Raw genomic sequence first — 20,247 nt, forward strand, 5'->3', positions numbered from 1 at the left:
AGGACTATCAGGGAAGGGTGAAAGAGAAGGAACAGAAGTGTAGGAGGGCAACAAGCAGCGAAGGGGAAGAAAGACTGCACCGGGGAGGGGGTTGAGGCACTGGAGAAAATGAAGACAAAAAATGTAAACTCGAGCAGATGGAAATAAAAGCAAATCTGTATAGATGAAAGAAACACAAGTATGTGAAATAAAGTGTGACTATGAATAATGAAAGATCAACAAAGCTTGGAGTACAAGAAGGAAAAGTATGAGGCTAAAGGGGATAGATGAAAGATGAAGCAAGAGAAGCAGGAGATGACGGGAGGTGAAAAACAGGGAGTAAGGAGAGAAAAATACAAGAAGTAGCAGAACAGGTGCAAAGGAGAAATCATCACTTAAAACTACACCCTCCTCTTGAACACAATGGGCCAGTTGGAGAAGAGGATAAGTGGGAGCAGTACAAGAGTGGGACCCTGGAGGGGGAAAGATGGGAGATTATAGGACGTAGGAGAAATGTAGATAGAAGTGTAGCAGAGCAGGAAGTGTGATAAAATGTAGCATTGGACAACATGCAAGACCAAGTCCACCTTTCATTTGATGAGGGTGGTCAATGACGTTTAATCGAAGGCTAGCTATGCTGACAAATGACCAACATAACTTGAATGTGCCTAGATTGGCCTTCACCAACAGTTGAATGGATGTGGTACGGATGTGGTTTGCAGGAATAGGAGTTAGAGCACGTAGAAAGATCAGGAAAAGGTAACTTAAAAAGGTATGCGAAAAGGAGGGGACAGAATTGGGAAAGATGGACATATTGAGTTTGACAGGCCGGACAGGAAGGGCTCCCCTGAACTTTGTACACAGAACCAGCGTTGGAATGGGGCATAACATGGTCTCAGGCACCAATGAAAAAGTGGGCACAGTTACAAATGGCTATTCATTCCTTTTGCGACACTGTTTGAATATTAACCAAGGGGGAGATTTTTGATAGTCTGGTGCAAATTGTGCATTTTAAAGAATATTTATTCAGCAGCACTGCTCAAAACTACTAGCCGCAGGGTGAATTATCTTGGCCAAAACAAGTAGCCCACTTTAACCAGAACAAACTGGTCCACACCAGCTTTTTCATGTTTTTGGTTCGGCCCTGGGCATATTGCCCTCTAGGTCAGTCCACGCCTGTTCACGGTCCCCTGCTCATTTGTTGCACAGGAGCCAAATGCCTCTCGATTTTGCAACCGAGCAATCGCCTTCAGTTTTGGGAGCCAAGATTTCCCAGTTCACCCTTGCACAGAACCACGGAAAGCAGAACTAGAACGGTCAGTCTGGGGGGGTAATTGTTAGCATGTGGAGCGAGGTGTGGACAATGCCTTGTGTTGCAGTAATTCAGGATGCCGGTGGCATAACTGTTGCTGTCTACCAAGTCAAAGAGGGCAAAAGGCTGCTTAAGCATAGAGGTGCCCTCACCAGCGCTGCAGCTCCTTTTGATGAAATCAATATAAACATCGTTGGGCGATTTAAAGTGGTGTCATGCTGTCATGAGGACCAAGTTCTGTTGAAAGCATCACTATTCGTGTGATGATGAGACCAGAGTGCATTCAAACCTGGATCTGAGCATGGCAGGATGGCATTAGCATAATAACGCCGAGGCAGGAGACACAAGTTAGAAGTAGATCTCATAATCGGTTTCACTCAGCCATGAACGGAATGTGTCCCAGACTTCTTTGTGACAGAACGGGGGCTTCAGCAACTTCAAAAGAGACCATTTGGTCACTTTAATGTCTTTTTCAAGGTAGTGAGACCATTGCCGGGCGTGCACGAGAAAGCATAGGCACTGATGAATCATGCAGTCATTTTATAAAAGTAAGGACATTGAAAATTTGAAGCCGAGGGTGGGTGGAGTCAGGCGACATGGGGCTGGACGAGTGCGTCTCAGGTCACGTGCACGGTCCATGAATGAGGAAGTGGATCTGGAAAATAGTTATGATTGAACAAAACAGAGTGAAAAACTAGCTTTGAGGCAGTCAAAAGTGGCCAGCATAAGTAGCGAGACTGAAGTGAGCAAAAACCACATTGATTTTCAGCAAAGGAGAGGGAACGGGGTCAAATGGAAGTGTAACGAATGTTGAAGAGCAGCAAATACAAGCAATATGCAATAGATTTAGTGAGTTGGTAATAGAGGAAATTGTGAAATATGACATCCTCAGACAGTAGGCACATACATGCTCATAAATGCAGGAGAGATGATCCCTGAAGTACCCCCAAAGACCAAGAACTCTACCCTGGGCAATAACCTTCCCATTTTAGCGGTGTTCTTCTTTTAATTAATGAAGCAAGCATTGCGAAGTTACACATTTTGTTTGTAGAACCTGGCCAATTCTTGTATCCCTAATTCATTGTTATCAAAGGCAATTGATTAGTAAAATAAAGTAAGGTGTCCACTTTGTCATCCTTTAGCACCGGTAGTTGCTCAATGATATCTGAAAGTGGGGGCTGTTGAGAGTGGAATGCTGATTGGGTGGAATTGCTTAGGACTTTTCACTCAGTATAAACCTGTGGTTAGTTTATCCATGTGTTTTGTGACAAATTGTACAATGGTGGTGTGTTTATCTGTATGTGTGTATTTGAGGTTGGCCTCTAGTAATAGTTGGTCTTATGTGTATTTGAAATTGTATTGTTCTAACTAGGTAGTCTGTGGAAGAGCTTACTATGAATACCCTATATAGAAGCATCTCGCTTACCTGACTATAAGTCTCCAATTTGTGTAGAACGCTGCAGCTCTGAGGCTGATATTACTTTCTGGCTTCAGGCACCTTGACCTTGGTTGATCTTCTAGCATGACCTGTGATGTTCCACTGCAGGGTCAAGCTGACTACTCTGGAATTTGAATGTATGCAGATGATGGCATTGCATCTCGCCTAGTGTGGTAGAGAGCACATATCTTCAGCCTGAGAATATTTAACCTGCCCACCCTAGAGTTCTTCACCTGGCATTTATGAATTTATTTTAGAATGTATGTCTGCAAGTGTGGAGTGTTCTAACAGTTGATCTCAGACTCGCACAAAGTGTCACTTTGTTCTGGATCTGCTGCAACACCTACATCTTCCCAAATCCTCCCCAACCGGCTTGCTACTTCCTCACCTTCTGTTTCATTGAACTGGTGCTACTACCTGAAGGTTTCACAGCGCTCGACCTTCATGCATCTGGCAACAGACGAAAGAACAGGGGTTCAAATCTACAAAACAAAAATGTTTTGACTTTTTTCTGAATTCATATAGAGAAGCTGTTTCTCTAATATCCAATGGAAGACTGTTCCACTATTTCATCCTTACGCCTTTGCTTTCTTCCATTAGGGAACTTTCAGTGAGTAATACATTACAGATCTCAATGGGCTGACACAAATGTGCCCTTTCCAAATACTCAGGCCAGTTGCCATAAAGAGTTTTATAGATGATACTCAGAAGTTAAAACTTAACCTGTGCACCAGTGTCAGCCAGTGCAGTCTTCTCAGCAATGGGAACATATGGGTTCGAATATTCGAGTTTGTGACAGCACAGGCGGAAGCCTTTTTGTGGGGTTGGTTGCCATCAAATGGACTGCTTAGTTAATCCTGCAAAGAGATTATTATAATAGTGCAGTTTAGCTCCTATTACAGCCCGAGCTGTGGTAGCATAATTATCGTCCGAAATTAAAGGTCTGATCTGTTTTAGGATCATCAGATAGTAATGTCTAGTGCTCAGTAAATAGCCAAATGGGAAGAGAAAGGAGCCAAAATAGATGCCCAAAGATTTAGTTTGAATGCCATGCACTTTTATAAAGTATCATTATGCCACTTCTTACAGTAACTACATTCTCAAATACCACTTTTCTGCAAAGCATGGCAGAACATTACTCAAATTGAGTAACTGTATATGTGTATTTTGCCAAATATTAAAGCCATCAGCTGACATGACCTCTTTACGTCTCCAGTTCTAGGCAAGATCCGCAGTGCAGTGGGAAGTGGTCAGCTTCTCATGTCTCAAAAGTTCCAGCAGTTTTACTGGCTTTGTCAACAGAATTTGGTAAGTGATTCTTCGCCTCTATTGCTGTTACAAAATATTGTATTTTTATGCATAAGCTTAAACTTTTCATCCAGGTATCAGAATGCATGGTGAATGTACTAGCATACATTGAGATTGTCTTCTAATAGAACAATAAAGTTTGCTTCACCGCCTTTGGTCTGCTCCAAGGACCCTTCCTTGTATCAGGCCTTTCACAGTTAATATCCCACTTTTGCTACTCTTTTACAAAACACTCCAAGCTAGTAATTAAAATTGAGGCCCTCAGCTACTCTTATTGGGGCAAAACGGAACTCCTTCGTTTAGTCACCCGAAGGGAGCACCAATCACTGGGAGGTGCCATGCGGCAGGTCACATGATTCATTGTTTGAAGGGAGCCATTGTGATTGGAATGAACCAAGGTGGCAGAGCCAAGCTCGAAACCATATTCGAGTGAGCCTGGTAGATGTTTTGTTTGAAGGTATTAAGGATTAAGGGGACAAGGTGCATTTTTGAATGTATGAATAATAAGCACATAGGCCTCTAAATCCATCTCAGTTCTCCAGAGTGCAGTGAAGTAATACTTTGTTAAAAAAATAATGGTCTTTGCCATAGAGAGAGACACCGAAGCCCGCATCCGCTAGACGACTCCCGATAGTACCATGCTTGAAGAGCAGCTGGGCATTCACCCGTCTATGCTGCCAAACACTTAAGCTGTGTATGGTGTATGGGAAATCCTGTATAAAAAGGGACAGTCTACAGGACAGAAAACTATTAATAGCACAGGCGGCAGCGTGGCACACAGTGGCTTCTGCGCGGCATAGGAGGCTTTTTACAGAGCAAGCCTCATCGCTTTAGACATTCAAGTGTCCTTTACATGATTATGAATCAAGTTTCTCAGAATCATGCATGTTAGGGAGAATTCTCATTTATGGCTAATTTCCCTCACCTAGTGAGTCCCCCAGCAGCTTTGCTGGACTTCTGGAGTTTATTTTTTTCACTTGGTAAGAGTGTGAGCTTTTCCCCCACTTTTACCCCACTTTTACTCATGTTTTGTCATGTGCTTTTACCTATTTTTGTGATTGTGAGCTCTGGAGTACACCACTTCAGTAGCCCCCTTCTTTTGTGTGTTACACAGCACCTTCAGTGCAGTGACACAGAGTTGTCTTTTAGACTTCCTACCAACTCCATTTCTGAGGCTGACTACTGTCCCCCAGAAAAGGGTAAACTTGTCATTGACTTTACTTAGTCATTTAACCACAGATCTAGTACACCCCATCTTACATGGAGTACTGGAAAGGGTTACTCTGTATCCCTTTTTCTCTGTGCCTCATAGATCATTGTTTCGCTCTTTTAACATTTAGACTTGGCTTGTGGCAGTGGTATCTACCCTAACTTTTCTACCGTGATTATACTATATAAACGTGGTATTGTTTTAGGTTCTTATATAAGCCTCGAACTTAAACCCGCTTGACCAAATACTTTTTCTTTTGGCTCTGGTTGGGTATATTCGCCATTTCTTTTTGTTAAAGTCCTTCTTGTGTTTTACTTTGTGCGGCAAACCAGGTTTGCCTTCTTTGTTCACCGTCTTTGGGCAGGCTTCTGCTCAGAAGCCCTCCTCCAGGCGTCTAGGTGGGCTGAATGTGAAGGAGGGGTGTAGTCACCTCCTACACAGGGTATCCTAGGAAACCCAAGTCGCACTTTGCCATGATTGGCTGAGGTGGTTGTCCGGGCCGGACAACCCCTCTGCTGCGTGATTGACAACCAGGCTGTGTGAATGGGGGATTTTCACATTAAAAGGCAGGTCTCTTGGGCTAGAAGTCAGAGAGTCGCCACTGGAACTACAAGGAACCGAAGAGAAGCAGGGAAGAAGACGGCTGCTGCAACTACCCCATCCCGGTGAAGCCCTGCTGCAGGTCCGAGCTATCTACCCTTCGACGACCAGAGAAGATCCAGTCCGGAGTCTTCTTCCCTTGAGCTTGGTGGGGATAACCAGCTCATCTTCCAGAGCCAGAGAATCCTCTCCTTGGTCGAAATCGCTGCACACTGCTGTAGTGGTCCGGATAGCCATCTGAAGAGCCTCTCCTGTTTTTAAGGAGCGCACCTTTTATTCATCATTGCTGCTGCCGGCTTCATCCCTCAGGGGTGCAGACCCCTCCAGACGTCCTCCTTCACATCGAAGCTCCAGGAACCGTGGGTCTGCAGGAAACCAACAGGAACAACTGCCAGGGCACCAGCTTCTCCATTGAATAAGGTACTGTGTTCTGCTTGAGGAATTAGGGTGAATCCCTTTTCTTCATCTCCAAGGCTTGCCCTTGTCTTCCCTCCTTCTTATAACTTTTGCTTCCTATGTTGACAATATCTAAGTACTCCTGGCAACGTTGATCTCAAACTATCCGACTGTGTGATCCTCGACAACAGGAACCCGGTTCCACTTGACACTGGCTCCGGCCTATTGACTCTTGAATTTCTATCTATGAGTGTTCTCTGATTCTGTCTGCCTTGACAAAAGTATTACCTATGATTTTTGCCCCCAACTCTCTCTGGTTAACCCAGGTGCTAAGTATGTTTTTGCCCCGGTAACAATTCTTGCCGCGGATACGCATTTGTTTAGTAAGACCGAAGTGTCATTACTGTCAAAAAGTGATCGCAAGTGTATCCCCGGTAACGTCTTTTGTTTCTTAATACCGGTCCGTTGAAACACAGGGTACTTACCTTGAGTTAGAGTGTACCAAAGTGAATTGGTTGGTTGTAGTATGTTTTTCGTGTGGTTTTGAATTAATAGAAGTGTAGTGTTGATAACGAATGGTTTAAAAATAAATGTATTTATATTGTTCTACCGAAATCTCTGCTACTGCTCATATACTCTTGAGATAAGCCTGGCTGCTCTGCTACTGCTACCACTTTAACATAATAGTACAGGCTTGTCCAAAGATAAAACTTGTATTACCACCTGTAGTCTTAATTGTGTGTAGTGATCCCTAAGGGCACTGCACAGGATTCTGCCTAACACTGCAAGGTGCTAACAATGACATGGCAGTCAGTAAAACAACCTGAACTTTAGTGATGAAGGGCACTATTATGGATATAGGTAGCTGGTGAAAACATTGGTAGGTGGACACCGCTGCACGCTTACAACTGTTCATTTAAAGCGTGGCTCCAAGACTCCTCCAACCTCCCCAAAGCTTGGCATGTCACCTTCTACTGCAAATTCTGAACGATGTGTCTGCCTGGGCTTAGGCTTGTGCTTCAATATGCATCAACCGGGGCGTGAAGGATAAGAAACGAGCAACTGAGCTGTCAGCGCATGAAGAACACGCCGCTGTATTGCGATAAGTTGGCTGCTGGAAGATTGACATTGATTGTGATTTTAAATTACTAAGTTTAAGTAAACATGGCGCATTTCGGAGAGAGCTCTTAGTTCACGGTGTGGTTTATTGGCTGAATTAATTACTTTGGACCCTGGAGACACGAGTTCGAGCCTTGACTTTGGAACTGGACCAAACAGATTGTGTGATTGTGGGTATATTACTTTATTTCATTTTGCCTCAAATTGTCAGTCTGCGTGATGTGACAAAAACAAACTGTAAAGTGTTCTTTCCATTGTTAGATGCTCACAACCCAAGACCCTTCAATTACCTCCTGCCATCTGTAGACCGGACCCCTGTCACCATACTGCTGATTGGATAGCCCGTGTTTGATGTGTGTCTATTTAAAGAAAATGCTCTGTTAAAGGAATCATCTCCTCCATGGACATTTCCTTGTATTGTATTCAATAATGCCTCCATTACACACAAGGGAAAACACCTCAGTATGTTTAGAAGACTAGAAGAAAGAACTTCAGCTCTCCATATACCCGGTACACATATTTGGCACAATGGTCACTACTACAATGTAGTGAAAAGAGAGGTTGCCAATGTCTTCGAAAGGCGTGCCATTCTACACGAGATTGATGTGAACACGTGACGGTCATTCCATGTTGTCTTTGTGCAAGATCTACAGCGCCTGGGGTCATTGTTTAGAGATTTCTAAAGGACTGTGCAGTAGACACGCGCTAGGGGTGCTAGGCTATCACTGAAGGTTACTGTTGTGACTGAAGCAATATGTCCACTAGTGAGAGAAGCTTGAAGCTGCCGCAAGCAGAATCTGCCAAGTAGGCATATCAACAAACGTATTTTAATATCAAGCTACAAAGTGCAAGGTAAGGCATCTGTTCCATGTGCAACAATCAATGTTGAATAATCTGGAATGATGTTCGATTATGTTTTACATAGCCAATAAAGACTGCTTGACTGCCCAGACCATCTTAGAGAACCCTCCAGCACTGAACACGTATATACCTCACGTTGGCCAGAGTACATGAACAGCTCGCCAAGAGACAAACATGCTTCCCAGGAATTAGGGCCAAAATGTGCTTTTCTGTCGAAAGAATAATGACAAATCTGATATCTGTGTTTCCAAGGCTGGGTCGTGTCAACTACTGGGCAGGCACCCGTCTTTGGTAAGGTAAAAAGAAGGAGCGTTTCAGTGCGAGCTCCACATTTCCCATGTGTATTTCCACACTGGCTCAGAAAGAAGTAAACCTACTGTGTCTCAACTACTGTCCTGTCCCGCTTGCTCATCAGTGACACTGTGTTGGTGGAGGATGGAGGGTGTGTATGGATGTGTACGAATGGGTGTTATAGAGTGTGTATGTGTGTGTGTGTGCTATATTCATGAAAAACATATGTTTAAAGGGATCTTATGGTTGCAACACAAAACAAAAACAACGCCCAGTCACTTCATGTGTTATGTTTTCGAAAGCAACCATAAGTGTGCCACCTCCATCACCACCCAGCCACCAGGCACTACTCATGGGTGCTCTCATCGTGCTGATTCCCTTTACAAATTGGGTCTTCAAATTATTATTTTTGTATATTCTTAGGTTTTTTTTGTGTGCAGGCCATCTCATCACATTTAAAATGACCGTAACCAGTAACAGGTTCTTCGTTTATTTCTGAAATCTTTTTTTATCTCCCATGTCCTGACCCAAGTGTGGTCACCTGAATGTAATTTATTTTGGCATATGAGGTACCACAAGTAGTGCATGGCGGTGGATGAGTTATAATTGTTTCATCATGGTGGTGGCAGAGTGACAAGTGTTTGGGGTTTGGTCATTTTGCATTGCAACCATGTCGTTATTTAAGCAAAATAATGTAACTTTTACACCCCTTTAACAATAGTTTTTACAATAGTTTTTACACTGTACATATATATATATATATGTATATATATATATATATATGCCATCAAACCTATATTGAACACTTGGCACCTTACATCAAGGCCACCCTCAGTGACAATGCCCAATTGCCACTTTGCCAGGAAATGGCATTTAGCCATGGACTGGGCGTCCAAAATCATCCTTAGTTTTAACTGGCACTGATGTGTACACCTATGGACTCGGACTAAAATAGCAATGTTTGTTTTCTTTTTTTCTCTTTCGTGCTTACATTTCATCCTTCTAGGTAGAGTGACCGCCAAAGGGCAAAAAACATCCAGGTCTGCCGGCACTGTAAAAACAGTTGTTTAATTTCCTTTTTTCGCACTATATTCAAACTATCTGACGCCCCCATCATTCTCCGTAGGGTATTTGAGGCCCCCTCAGAGCTGAAATAGAACACCTTCCAACATTACTTTGCAACACGGGGTCTGTAAGACACAGAAAAAGGACCACAAACAACAATGGAAGCCACTGGGAATTTGTTTCTGAGTCCCTAACCAATCAGATTGTTTTCTTTACAGGGATTTAATCTTGTAGGCTCTTTGTGAACACAGCATGACTTCTTCAGCACTTGCTTACTCATGGGAAACTCTGACCCTGCCAACTGTGCAACATCATGTGAGTCAAGAATTTCAAACTTGTGTTTATATCATAACTTGGTGGCACTGGATTTCATGGGTATCACTTCATGGTGGCGAGGACCTGAAGGGTTTAGCTTTGCAGTGGTCCCAAATGGGGTGTCTGTCATATAGGTTCGAGTAAATTCAAGTTGCTGCCTTTGGATGGAGGAGCACATTTGATTGTATTTGGGGCCCTGTTGAGGTGGGTGTGTCAAGCACAGCTATGAAAGACAAGACCAGAGCCATCAGTGAGGGGCGCACATCATATCACAACCTAATCAAATGTTTTGTAGGCAGTTCATTCTCAAAGTCCGTCCTTAGTTTTGGTCTAATAGCACTCTGTAATCCATCACAGGGTAAAACATGTCTATTTTAATGAGAACTGGAAGCAGATGCCAATGGCCAATGCATTTCGGACCAAAAGGATCCTTCATCAGGGCAATATCTATTACAATGATACCAGAAAAAATAACATAAAATGGCAACAAGAAGTTATACGCCCCAAAACACGAAGCCATCCATAATGGACACACAACATCATAATGAACATGCGACAGTAAAATTGAATACATTCAAGACAACATAAATACATAAAGTCGTGTAAAATCATGATGAGCAGGTGGACAAATCAGGAATGATCAAAAGCCCAATTGCAGTGAACAGACTAAAGAATAACGAAAATGCCACAAAGAGCACATACAGATGACATATGTGCACTTTTCCGTAACGTTAGTAGATGACACACGGTCATAGTAGGACAACAAAAAATGAGTTCACAAAAAGAAGAAATACATTATGCAATGACGCATAGTCATGAGGAAAAGTTAAGTAAAAAGTATTACCGAGACTCGAGATGAACAGTTTAAGCACAGTATGTAGCCGAGAACAAGCATGAGCAGCACAAGAATAAGAGAAAAAACCTGTAGCATTGCACATGAAACCAAAGTGATAAAGAACGTACAGTGAAATGGATAAAAGAGACGAGCAATTAGGCACACTGTCGCACAGAGAGGCTATAAAAGGCGAACACAGATAGTAAACAACCGTAAAATATATGCCAATCCTACTAGTAACCCAATGCGCATTCGTTTCCAACGAACCTTAGGAGTCAGGTGCGTGTGTACGGGCTAATGCACTGTGGTGAAATAAACATGCACGACGTGCACGATAAATATGATCAGACCTGCTCCAGCCAAATAGTGCGGTCAATATCATACAAAAGTGGTAAGCCATTGGTAACGTGTATAAAAACGGAGGAACGAGTGGATGAGAGAAAATAGGAAATACCTTCTACACAAGAGTGAATGTTCACTGGTTTGAGTCAGTCCGGCTCTAAGAATGTAGCACAATCCTAAAACACATAACCAAACAACACAGGATGGTGAGTGATCTATTACGTAAAGTGATAATGTCCTGCAGGTAGCCTTCCATCTGTGAGGAAAACCTCAAACAGGAAAGTGGACCATATAGTGTCGTGTTATGGCTGTTCACCAAAATATATCTCGTTGCAAAAATCACGTGATGAGCGTGCTCGCGGGTGTGGGCATGTGATTAAACATGGATGGTAGAATGATAGACATAGAAGATAGGTGCAAGGCGAGCGATCGAACGTCAGCCCGCCGAGAGGCAAACCGTTCAATATTACCTAATGCTGATGATGTGTGGAACAAGAGCATGTAAGAACTAGTGGTGCAGGCCACAAATAACTGTGTGGTACTAAAACTTGAAAACGGACCAGCCCTAAATTACAACAGTCAAAGGGCCTCATTACAACCCAAGCGTTAAGGGGTTAACGGCGCTGTAAAAGGTTGCGGTGCCGTTAACCCCTTAACGCCTTACTACAAGGTCCCTTTGCGGCTCCCGACCTTAACGGCTGGTCTGCACCAGCCGTTAAGGTAGGGACCCGCAAAGAGACCTTGAAGGTAATTACGGTACCGCAATTTGCGGTACCGTAATTACCGCCTTCCCCATTCCCATTGAGCCCTATGGGGCAAAAATGGGAATGGGGAAGGGCCAATGGTAAATGGGGAATTACCGCCCCGCCAACCTTGGAATTGGGTGGTAATTCCCCATTTCACCATGGCGGATTCGGTAAGTTACCGGCGTTAACCATGGCGTTAATAGAGCCATTGGTTAACGCCAGGGTCGTAATGAGGCCCAAAGTGTGGTAATTGAAGTAGACCAATGGCAATCGTAAAAACTCACAGAGACTAAGTAATTAAGTGAACTGCACAGTTACGACCAGTCGTTCAGGGTAGTACTCCTGATAAAGATAAGTCACAAGGTAAACATCCAAAAGAAAATACAGAATCAGTAAAATTGTCTTACAAAAAAAGGTGTGTGTGAAAGAGTCATGTGGATAGCAAAACCTCTCAGTGTTGTAACAATCAAGGCAGCAGGGATCCAACATAATAATAGTCAATATCCGACTCACACGTGACCAAGTAAACTGTTGTGGGGTAAATCAATGCAGGTGGTTCATAACGCAGGGTAATGCATAACAAGGAACAACCTCTGCATTTTTATAGGAAACAATGCAGGTTTAGTTCTTCGTTCATTTCGCTGTGTGGTACGTGGATAGCAAAACCTCTCAGTTTCGTAACAATCAAGGCAGCAGAGATATAACATAATAATAGTCCCTCAAAAGTAACCAATTAAACTGTTGTGTGGTAAGTTAATGAGTGGGGTTCATAACAGGGGTAATGCATAACAAGGAACAACCTCAGCAATGTTATAGGAAACAATGCAGGTTCAAATAATCGTACTTTCTGCCCAGTGTGAATGAATCAAGCCAATGTACTGTGACGATTGTCAATTCTCCCCAAGGGAGAGCCCTTTTCCATGAGGCTATGGAGGCGTGCGGCTCTCCAATAGTCCCCCCAGGGGTGGTTTAATGTAGGAGGATCTCATGGGGGACTCCACCTCTGGGAATATGAAGGATTACCTTGGGTATAACCCCTTGTGCAACAACCCTCCCCCACATGCCATAGCCCCCCTCCATTTCAAAGCACTATATTGAAAGTAAACCTAATATAGAAAGTACTAGGAAGAATAAGAGCACAGAAAACATCAGGATTACTGACTCTCCCAATATTGAGACGAGGTGTCTCACAGAAGGCAAGAGGAATACCAAGGAGCCATTGACAACTGGTGTTGCTGTTACGCTGGGGCAGAGAAAGCCCCATAAAATAGAAAGTAAAGAAGGACTCAATGCCAACCCACACTGCATTTTTTCTGTTTCAAGCACAGCTCCCATTGTTCTGTCACAAGAGTGTCACAAGGTGCAGAAACCACCCTAAAACACTCCCTCTCTGATATGTATAAATGCATATTCTGTGAAGGCATCATGAAGCAAGACACAGACAGCAGATTCACCTTTCATCATAAAAAGACTTTATTTATCTTTTTATTTCAGGATGGATTAATGCCTAATTTGCCCTAAGCTGAGGTGGGATTTAGCTACCTAAAGAAACTAATGATAGTCTGTGTCATTAAGTTCAACTCAAAAGTCTGTCTGTATCCAACACCTATACTTGCCCATACAACTAAAATCATACAATGTGTAGGGATGTCAGCACTAAAAGAAACAGTGTTCAAAGTAAAGTTCTGAACATCTTCCAGCTCTGGCTTGTTTTCAGCTTCACCTTTCCCAAGTTCAACAATAGTTCCAAAAGGTCTGTGAGCACCTTTCCCCAAGTTCAACACAGTACCAAAATGTGTCAGAGGTTCCCTTCCCCAAGTTCAACACTGTTCCAAATTATCTCAGGGGCTCAGGGGTTCCCTTCCCCCGATCAGGCAGCTCCTCCACTAGAACTGCTGTGAGCCTCTTGACTTTTAAGAATATGTTAGTTTACCTTGATAATCCTCTAGGTGTATTGTGGCTTTCTTTGGTTCTTCCTCCAGTAGGGCTACTCGGTCTAGGTGCAGTTGTTGGACCATACGGTGCACCCATTACAGTTCACGCAACCGATAACCCTTGGTACTTCGTGATGCTCTTGGTTTTCCATGGCCAACACAGGTTTTCTCCCTGGACTTTTGTCAGTAATTCACATTCATTGTAGCTTTCACAATGGCAGTCTCTCGGCTTTCCCACAATTTATATTCAACTCACTCTGTACTTGGCTTTTCGTAATGTCCATTCACTTTTATCAACTTTTATATCACACTTCATTTTCCGCTTAATTCAATAGTGCTTATTGTGAGCTCTCACTTTGTTCATCATATGCTTCTGAACAGGTTTTCACAGTGTTCATAACTTTACATTATTTGCTTTTCACTCGTGCAACATTTTCATCTGATGTCCTTATCTTTCTCTTCAATTCATTATTCAAAAAATCATGGTACTTTTCAAAAGGTACTTTTCAGTTTGTTCGAAATTCAATAAACCTAGTGGTATTTCAAAAAGTGCTTTGCAGTTTGCTCAGTATTCAATATTCTTCCCTTAGATTTCCAAACCCCACTCTTAGGCCTTTTAGCTGAATCCCTACTTGCAAATTTCCAATTCCCACCCTGGAGCACCGCAGTATGAGTGTTCCCTCTGTCACACTCAATAGTACTCGGCTGCTCCTCGGGGCATCTCTGCAATCTTCTCTGACTTCCACTTTCTTCCCGGCTAAGCCTCAGGCGCTCCAGCGAGCAGCGCTCGCTACTGGGAACCCTTGCTGCAGCGGCCCGCATGGGTTGTGAGTTCCCTTTCTCACACTCATGGTACTTGGGTGCTCCTCCAGGCATCTCCACAGTCCTCTTTGACTTCCACTTACTTTCCTGGTAAGCATCGGGAACTCCAGTGAGTAGTGCTCGCTACTGGGAAAGCTTGCTGTAGCGGTTATGAGTCTTCTGTGTTCCCCAGCTCCAGCTGGGAACAAGCGTCTCAGGTAGTTGCTGGTGCTCTGGTCCTCTCACGGTCCTCTTGGGCATGGCACCTCTCTCAACCCCTGGCAACACACGGCATCCTCTCTGCCAACCCTGCTCCAGCCTGCTTCTCACCTCGCAGCTGCCACCTTCTAACCAGGCAGGTTCCCCCTTCCCCTCTCTCGGTCTACCATTTTATGCACCTGTGGCCTGTCAATAGGCCGCAGGTGCAAGTCCTTTGCCTGACTACAATTATGACATTAACGTAACATGCTGGACCTTGCGTAGTCCTCTTCCTCATCTCAGCACCATAATAGTGAAACTGACTAGAAGTGTGCATTACTCCTAGTTGCCATTTCCTCATCCCAGTTGTAAAGGTATGTGAATGTGGGACAGTAGGTGTGTAGGGAAGGGAAAAGGACATACAATACCCTACGAAGGTCGGGGGAGGGGAGGATTAATTTTCAACAGGGAAAGGGGATACCTTGTCTCACCTGCAGCCATCCTCTCCACACTCCCCAAGGACTATCCACCCAGGTGATCCTCCCTTGCATCTCTGCCCCCAGGGTCAGGATCTAAGATTGTTGGCCTTTCCCTGGCCACTTGAGAAGAGGATCCAAGTGGAGTAGATAGGGTGATGCCCTTAGGTCCCTCACATTTCTCGACCTACTGTTCATACTTTCCCCTACTACCGTTTATGATTAAAATGAATCTACTTCCTTCTAGTTCAGATATAACCTGTAATAGGAAATATATGCATTCAACCCCTTACCTCTCCTTAAATACCCTCTTTTCTCCGATCTCCCCATTACGGTTTTTGTCTGTGGGTTTGAGGCCAATGTTTGAATTTGAATGGGCAATGTTCTGAATTTATGCCAGAATTGTGAGTGTCCCTTTACTGAGTACAGACATGGACACATAAAATGTTGAACAGAGATGTGCCCTTTTATGAGGTTCTACAACAGTGTTTTAGTTGACTGTACTTGCCAAGTGGGGAAATGTCAATGTGAATGTGAGTCTAGCCCCACCCTCAAGGGCAGTCCAGCACTGAAATGATGGGCAATTCTAATCTGAACATGAGTGCCAACAGTAACCCAAGACATGTGTGTCGGCCTTGTTGGGCCTGACTGGAGACCACTCCATAGAACTTGATATTCGGCTACTGCACTGTCTTTGTAGTGGGCTCCAACAGTTTTGCAGACTTGGAGTTTCACCCTTCATCAGTAAGGGCAATTCAGATGTGGATCCCTTGCTCTCTTCATCTCTTTGATGGTGAGTGGTTGGTTGCAGGTTGCTATCTTGCCCAGAGGAGAATTTCCTAGTATTCTGTCACTGGACTGAACTTGTGGGTGGGCCCTCATGGATTTACAAATTAATATTTCTTCTTTCATAAAGCACAGTAAGCTAGACATTGGTTTTAGAACCTCCTGAGTGGGAACCATTCCCTAAAACAGGTTATCCTACGAGCACTAGTTCTCAGGAGAGGGGCTCACATGTTTTCACAAGCTCTAAATGTATTTTTAACCTAAAGATGTTGAGTTTCATGCGTGCCTTTTAATTTGTAAATTCAAGTTATTACAACCAATTTTGGTTTATTGGATGTGAAAATAATTCTTCAGCTAAATTTAGAAATAGTAGAGATCACCCATCTCTGCTCCACATTAGGCATTTCACACTATATTGCTTGTTGCTGAACCGAGTACAATTTTACCAAAATAATGTTCCCTGATATGCCATTCCAATAACCCCTTCCTCCTGGCATATTGCAACTGTCAGAGAATCCAGAGCAAATTCAAATGAAAGGGATGATAAAGAAAACCCTTGACATTGTTCTAAGAAAGATTTTCTCAAACAGCATTAGCAGGTTTGTCTTTTAATCGAGCTACTTTGTTCTGAAAGCTGAAACAGTCCGCTCTCACGGGCCAACTTTCTTGAAATGCCCCTACTCCCAGAAAGGCCCAAGCCAGGTGGTCAAAGGCTTATGCTGTAAGTAACTGAATAGGTGTAGCTTCTTTGTTAGGCTGTATCGTGTTGTTCTTTGCAATATGTCAGTGTCATAAACCAAGACCGAGCCACAAGAGTTCTCAATAGGGCATACTGTTGCATATGTTGACTCTCCCTCGGTCCAAAACTGGAAAAGGTCCCCCACGTACATGTCGGAATGTCAAGATCCCAAGAAGCGTGCCGTTGGGCTGAAAGTACAAAAGAGAACATAAATTATCTATACACAGTTTGGCTTCCCTTTGCCCAAGATAGGCCTAGCACTCACATGAGTCAGTTAGGACCGGGCTGTGACAAGAAGGTGCTCAATCAAAATGGATATCAGGCGCAGTGAAAAGGGGACACTGGCTTGTATGAGGCTTTTACAAGAGTCTTCGGTGAGAGAAACAGATCAAGAAACACGGCTCATTCAAGTGGACTAGAGGAAGGCTTGGGTCTCGGATAGTGTGACAAGGCGCAGTGGGCTCTCTACGAGATTATCTACTGGCTGGCTCTAACTAAATGACTTACTTGGTCATCGAAGAAGGCTAATCTTCTTTGGGGCCTTATACGAATTGCTGGTCCTGAGTGCTTGTTGATAAGACATGGTATCGCTGTTCAAGTGCGGTGGCTCTACTTCTGATTTTGCCCTTCCCATACGCATTTAGCAAAGGCATCAATATGATATTTTCACATAACCAGCCATCTGTACCAGGCTTAGGGAGGAGATTTTTTAACAGGGTCTCTCTCAGAGTTTGCAGACAGCATCTCATCTATGCTGTCATTGAGAGCTTCTGAAAGCATGGATGACTTTGATTCCCAGAATGCTTTATGAAATACAACATTAAAATCCACCTCGAGCAGGTGCTTCCCCGAACCCCATGTTCTTGATAGCAAAGAGGATCTCCTCGATCAAAACCTTTTATACTAATGTTTGCTTCAAAATGCATATAGCTTTTGTGTTCTGGGATAGTTTGTCTCCCTAAAGAAGTATTGGCTGTATGTCAAAAAGACATCATTGAATTGTCTTATTGTAAGTGAAAGTAACTAACATCATTCCTACATAATACACTAACGACATGCTCCTCTCATCCCATAGTTGTATCAGCCTATAACCCAGCAACATTCCAGAATGCCTACAATCTTCCCAGAAAAATGGTCTTTAATCTCCAAGTACCACAATAGATGATATGAGCATGGCATTTGTCTTACCCATCTTTGTATGTGTAAAGTGTCTCGCCAACCTTTCGAACACAGAAATCGAATCCACTAACTACACTTGGGGAGTAAAAGGAAAATGGCCTATTATGATAATGCCGAGGGAGCAAATGCCATGACAATATCATCTCATGTCACTAAAGCTTTACAATTGCACAGTGGCTTGCGGTTATGAGATTAGGCACTGATGGTTGGAAGGCTGAGAGTTCACTGTGTCCCCATCACACGAGATTATAAGACTCCAAGAACCTTTTTTGCATCAGGCTTTAGGAGTTTGGACCTGACCATGATGATGTTTTGTACAGTCTGTCTTTATAGTGTAGGCCAAAGCATGCAGTGGTATATTTTGTCATTGTCTTCTGGGAGGTAAGACAACAATGCACAGCATGGAGCGTTTTCACACAGGAACAACTTCCTCTCTTCTGGAGTTAGGATTCTGTATCCCAGCATGCAGCCTTTTTTATACAGGAACGACTTCCTCTCTTCTGGAGTAAGAATTCTGTATCCCAGAATGCAGAGTTTTCACACAGGAACAACTTCCTCTCTTCTGGAGTTAGGATTCTGTATCCCAGCATGCAGCATTTTCACACAGGAATGACTTCCTCTCTTCTGGAGTTGAGATTCTGCATCCCAGTATGCAGCGTTTTCACACAGGAACGACTTCCTCTCTTCTGGAGTTAGGATTCTGCATCCCAGCATGCAACGATTTCACACAGGAACTACTTCCTCTCTTCTGGAGTTAGGATTCTGCATCACAGCATGCAGCGTTTCACACAGTCATTTTCGCTGATGGAATTAGGACTCCAGATTGCACAAAAGAGCGTTTCCATTCTGTACTGACTTTTGCATTGCGTTCTGTGAATTATGACTCTGTTTTCCAGCATGAAGGATTTCCATGAGGAATGACTTGTCATTTTGCTCTGGTAGCTATTTCCACACAAGAATGGCTTCTCATCTGCTTCGCCTACACCCGGCCTTCATCTCCCAAACAAACAAAAATCTCAACTAACTCATCCCTCAAACAAACACCATCTGGTTGCTGTAGCCCGGACCAGGCTATGGAATTAAAGAAGGACGCGTGCCGGAGATGTAACAAGCATTACTTTCTTTATTAAACTGCATATCTAAACTGGCGTCTCAGCGCCAACACTCCTCCCCTTCCTTTCCCTTTATTAACTACGCCCCCTTTCACTTGGCAGGTGTGCACCTTAAAGGCGAAGGGACTGGTAACACCACCGCCGGACAAAATGTTCAAACTTCCGGGTCAACATTCTTTGACCCACCTTAACGGTTTCTTCATCACCCTTTGCGGCCTGGATTGGCGGTTGCCAGCTTCTCCCTCGCAGGGGCGATCAAGTGCTGCATCTCCTTGGCTCGCGTCACCTCCTGGTGGGAGCCACAGGTCATCTCACGGTTCTCGTGTTGGAGGGTCTGGTTCTGGCGGGGGAGATTCGCTATCTTCCCTTTTGATGTAGTGTTTGAATAGGGAACTGTTTCTCGTGATGGCTTCGTCTTCATTTGGGCTTTCACCATTGTCCCTTTGATGCCGGTGACACACGTAGGGTTTGAGGTAAATCTAGAGTCCATCTTCTTAACTATAGGTTGTTGAACTAGCACCTCATCCCTGACCTGGAAGTCTTTCGGCCGAGCTTGGCGTAGGCATCAGTTTCTTCTTTTGTCCTTTTCTTCACTTCGGCATCCCGCAGGGCTACTCCAGAATCCTCTCCCCCTCTTTCACAGACAGCTCAGATTGTACTCTTGCCAGTCTTTCCATGTCTTTCTTGCACACCCCCGGGTGGGCCAGGGCTGCCCACCACTAGTCTTTCCATTTGTTGATGTTTGTTAGGCTGATAGCAAGGGTGGTTATGGGGTCTGCCGTGGAAGCGGCCGCGACTGTCTCCAGGGAGAGGGCAGGCAGGAGAGAGTTGGCTGCCATGTAGTCGTTGTAGGCAACTTCAAGCTCACAGGTAATGGGAGGGCCCGCAGCATGGCAGGACAGATAGTCTGCCGGGTTGAGGTCGCTGCCTGGCCGATGTACGATATCATTGTCGTATTCCTGCAGTTGGATGCCCCATCGTTCGATTTTCGAGAGCATCTTGGTCCGTGGGTTGCCGAACAACGACAGCAAGTCCTGGTGGTCGGTAATCAGGTTGAATCTCTTTCCGATAATAAAGTTGTGGAAATGTTCACAGGCCCATACGGCAGCCAGACTCTCCTTCTTGGCTTGAGAATATGCAGATTCCAGCGTGGACAGGGCCCTGCTGGCATACACCACAATGTGCCTGGGGTTGATGTCTGCTCC

The 20,247-nt window shown here is 44.1% G+C and overlaps 1 protein-coding gene across 6 annotated transcripts in view; it reads left to right on the plus strand.

Annotated features, from left to right (window-relative positions):
- DLGAP2 (DLG associated protein 2) overlaps nucleotides 1–20,247 on the plus strand; it is a 2,662,056-nt gene that overhangs the window by 2,447,252 nt on the left and 194,557 nt on the right. For all 6 annotated transcript variants that reach the window (XM_069606086.1, XM_069606087.1, XM_069606085.1 and 3 more), the window contains one exon: nucleotides 3,946–4,037. In XM_069606086.1, the coding sequence (XP_069462187.1) occupies nucleotides 3,946–4,037 (92 nt within the window). The remainder of the gene's footprint in view (nucleotides 1–3,945; nucleotides 4,038–20,247) is intronic.

This window comes from Ambystoma mexicanum, chromosome 4p, assembly GCF_040938575.1.
Source record: "Ambystoma mexicanum isolate Mex_15411 chromosome 4p, UKY_AmexF1_1, whole genome shotgun sequence".
Classification (NCBI taxonomy): domain Eukaryota; kingdom Metazoa; phylum Chordata; class Amphibia; order Caudata; family Ambystomatidae; genus Ambystoma; species Ambystoma mexicanum.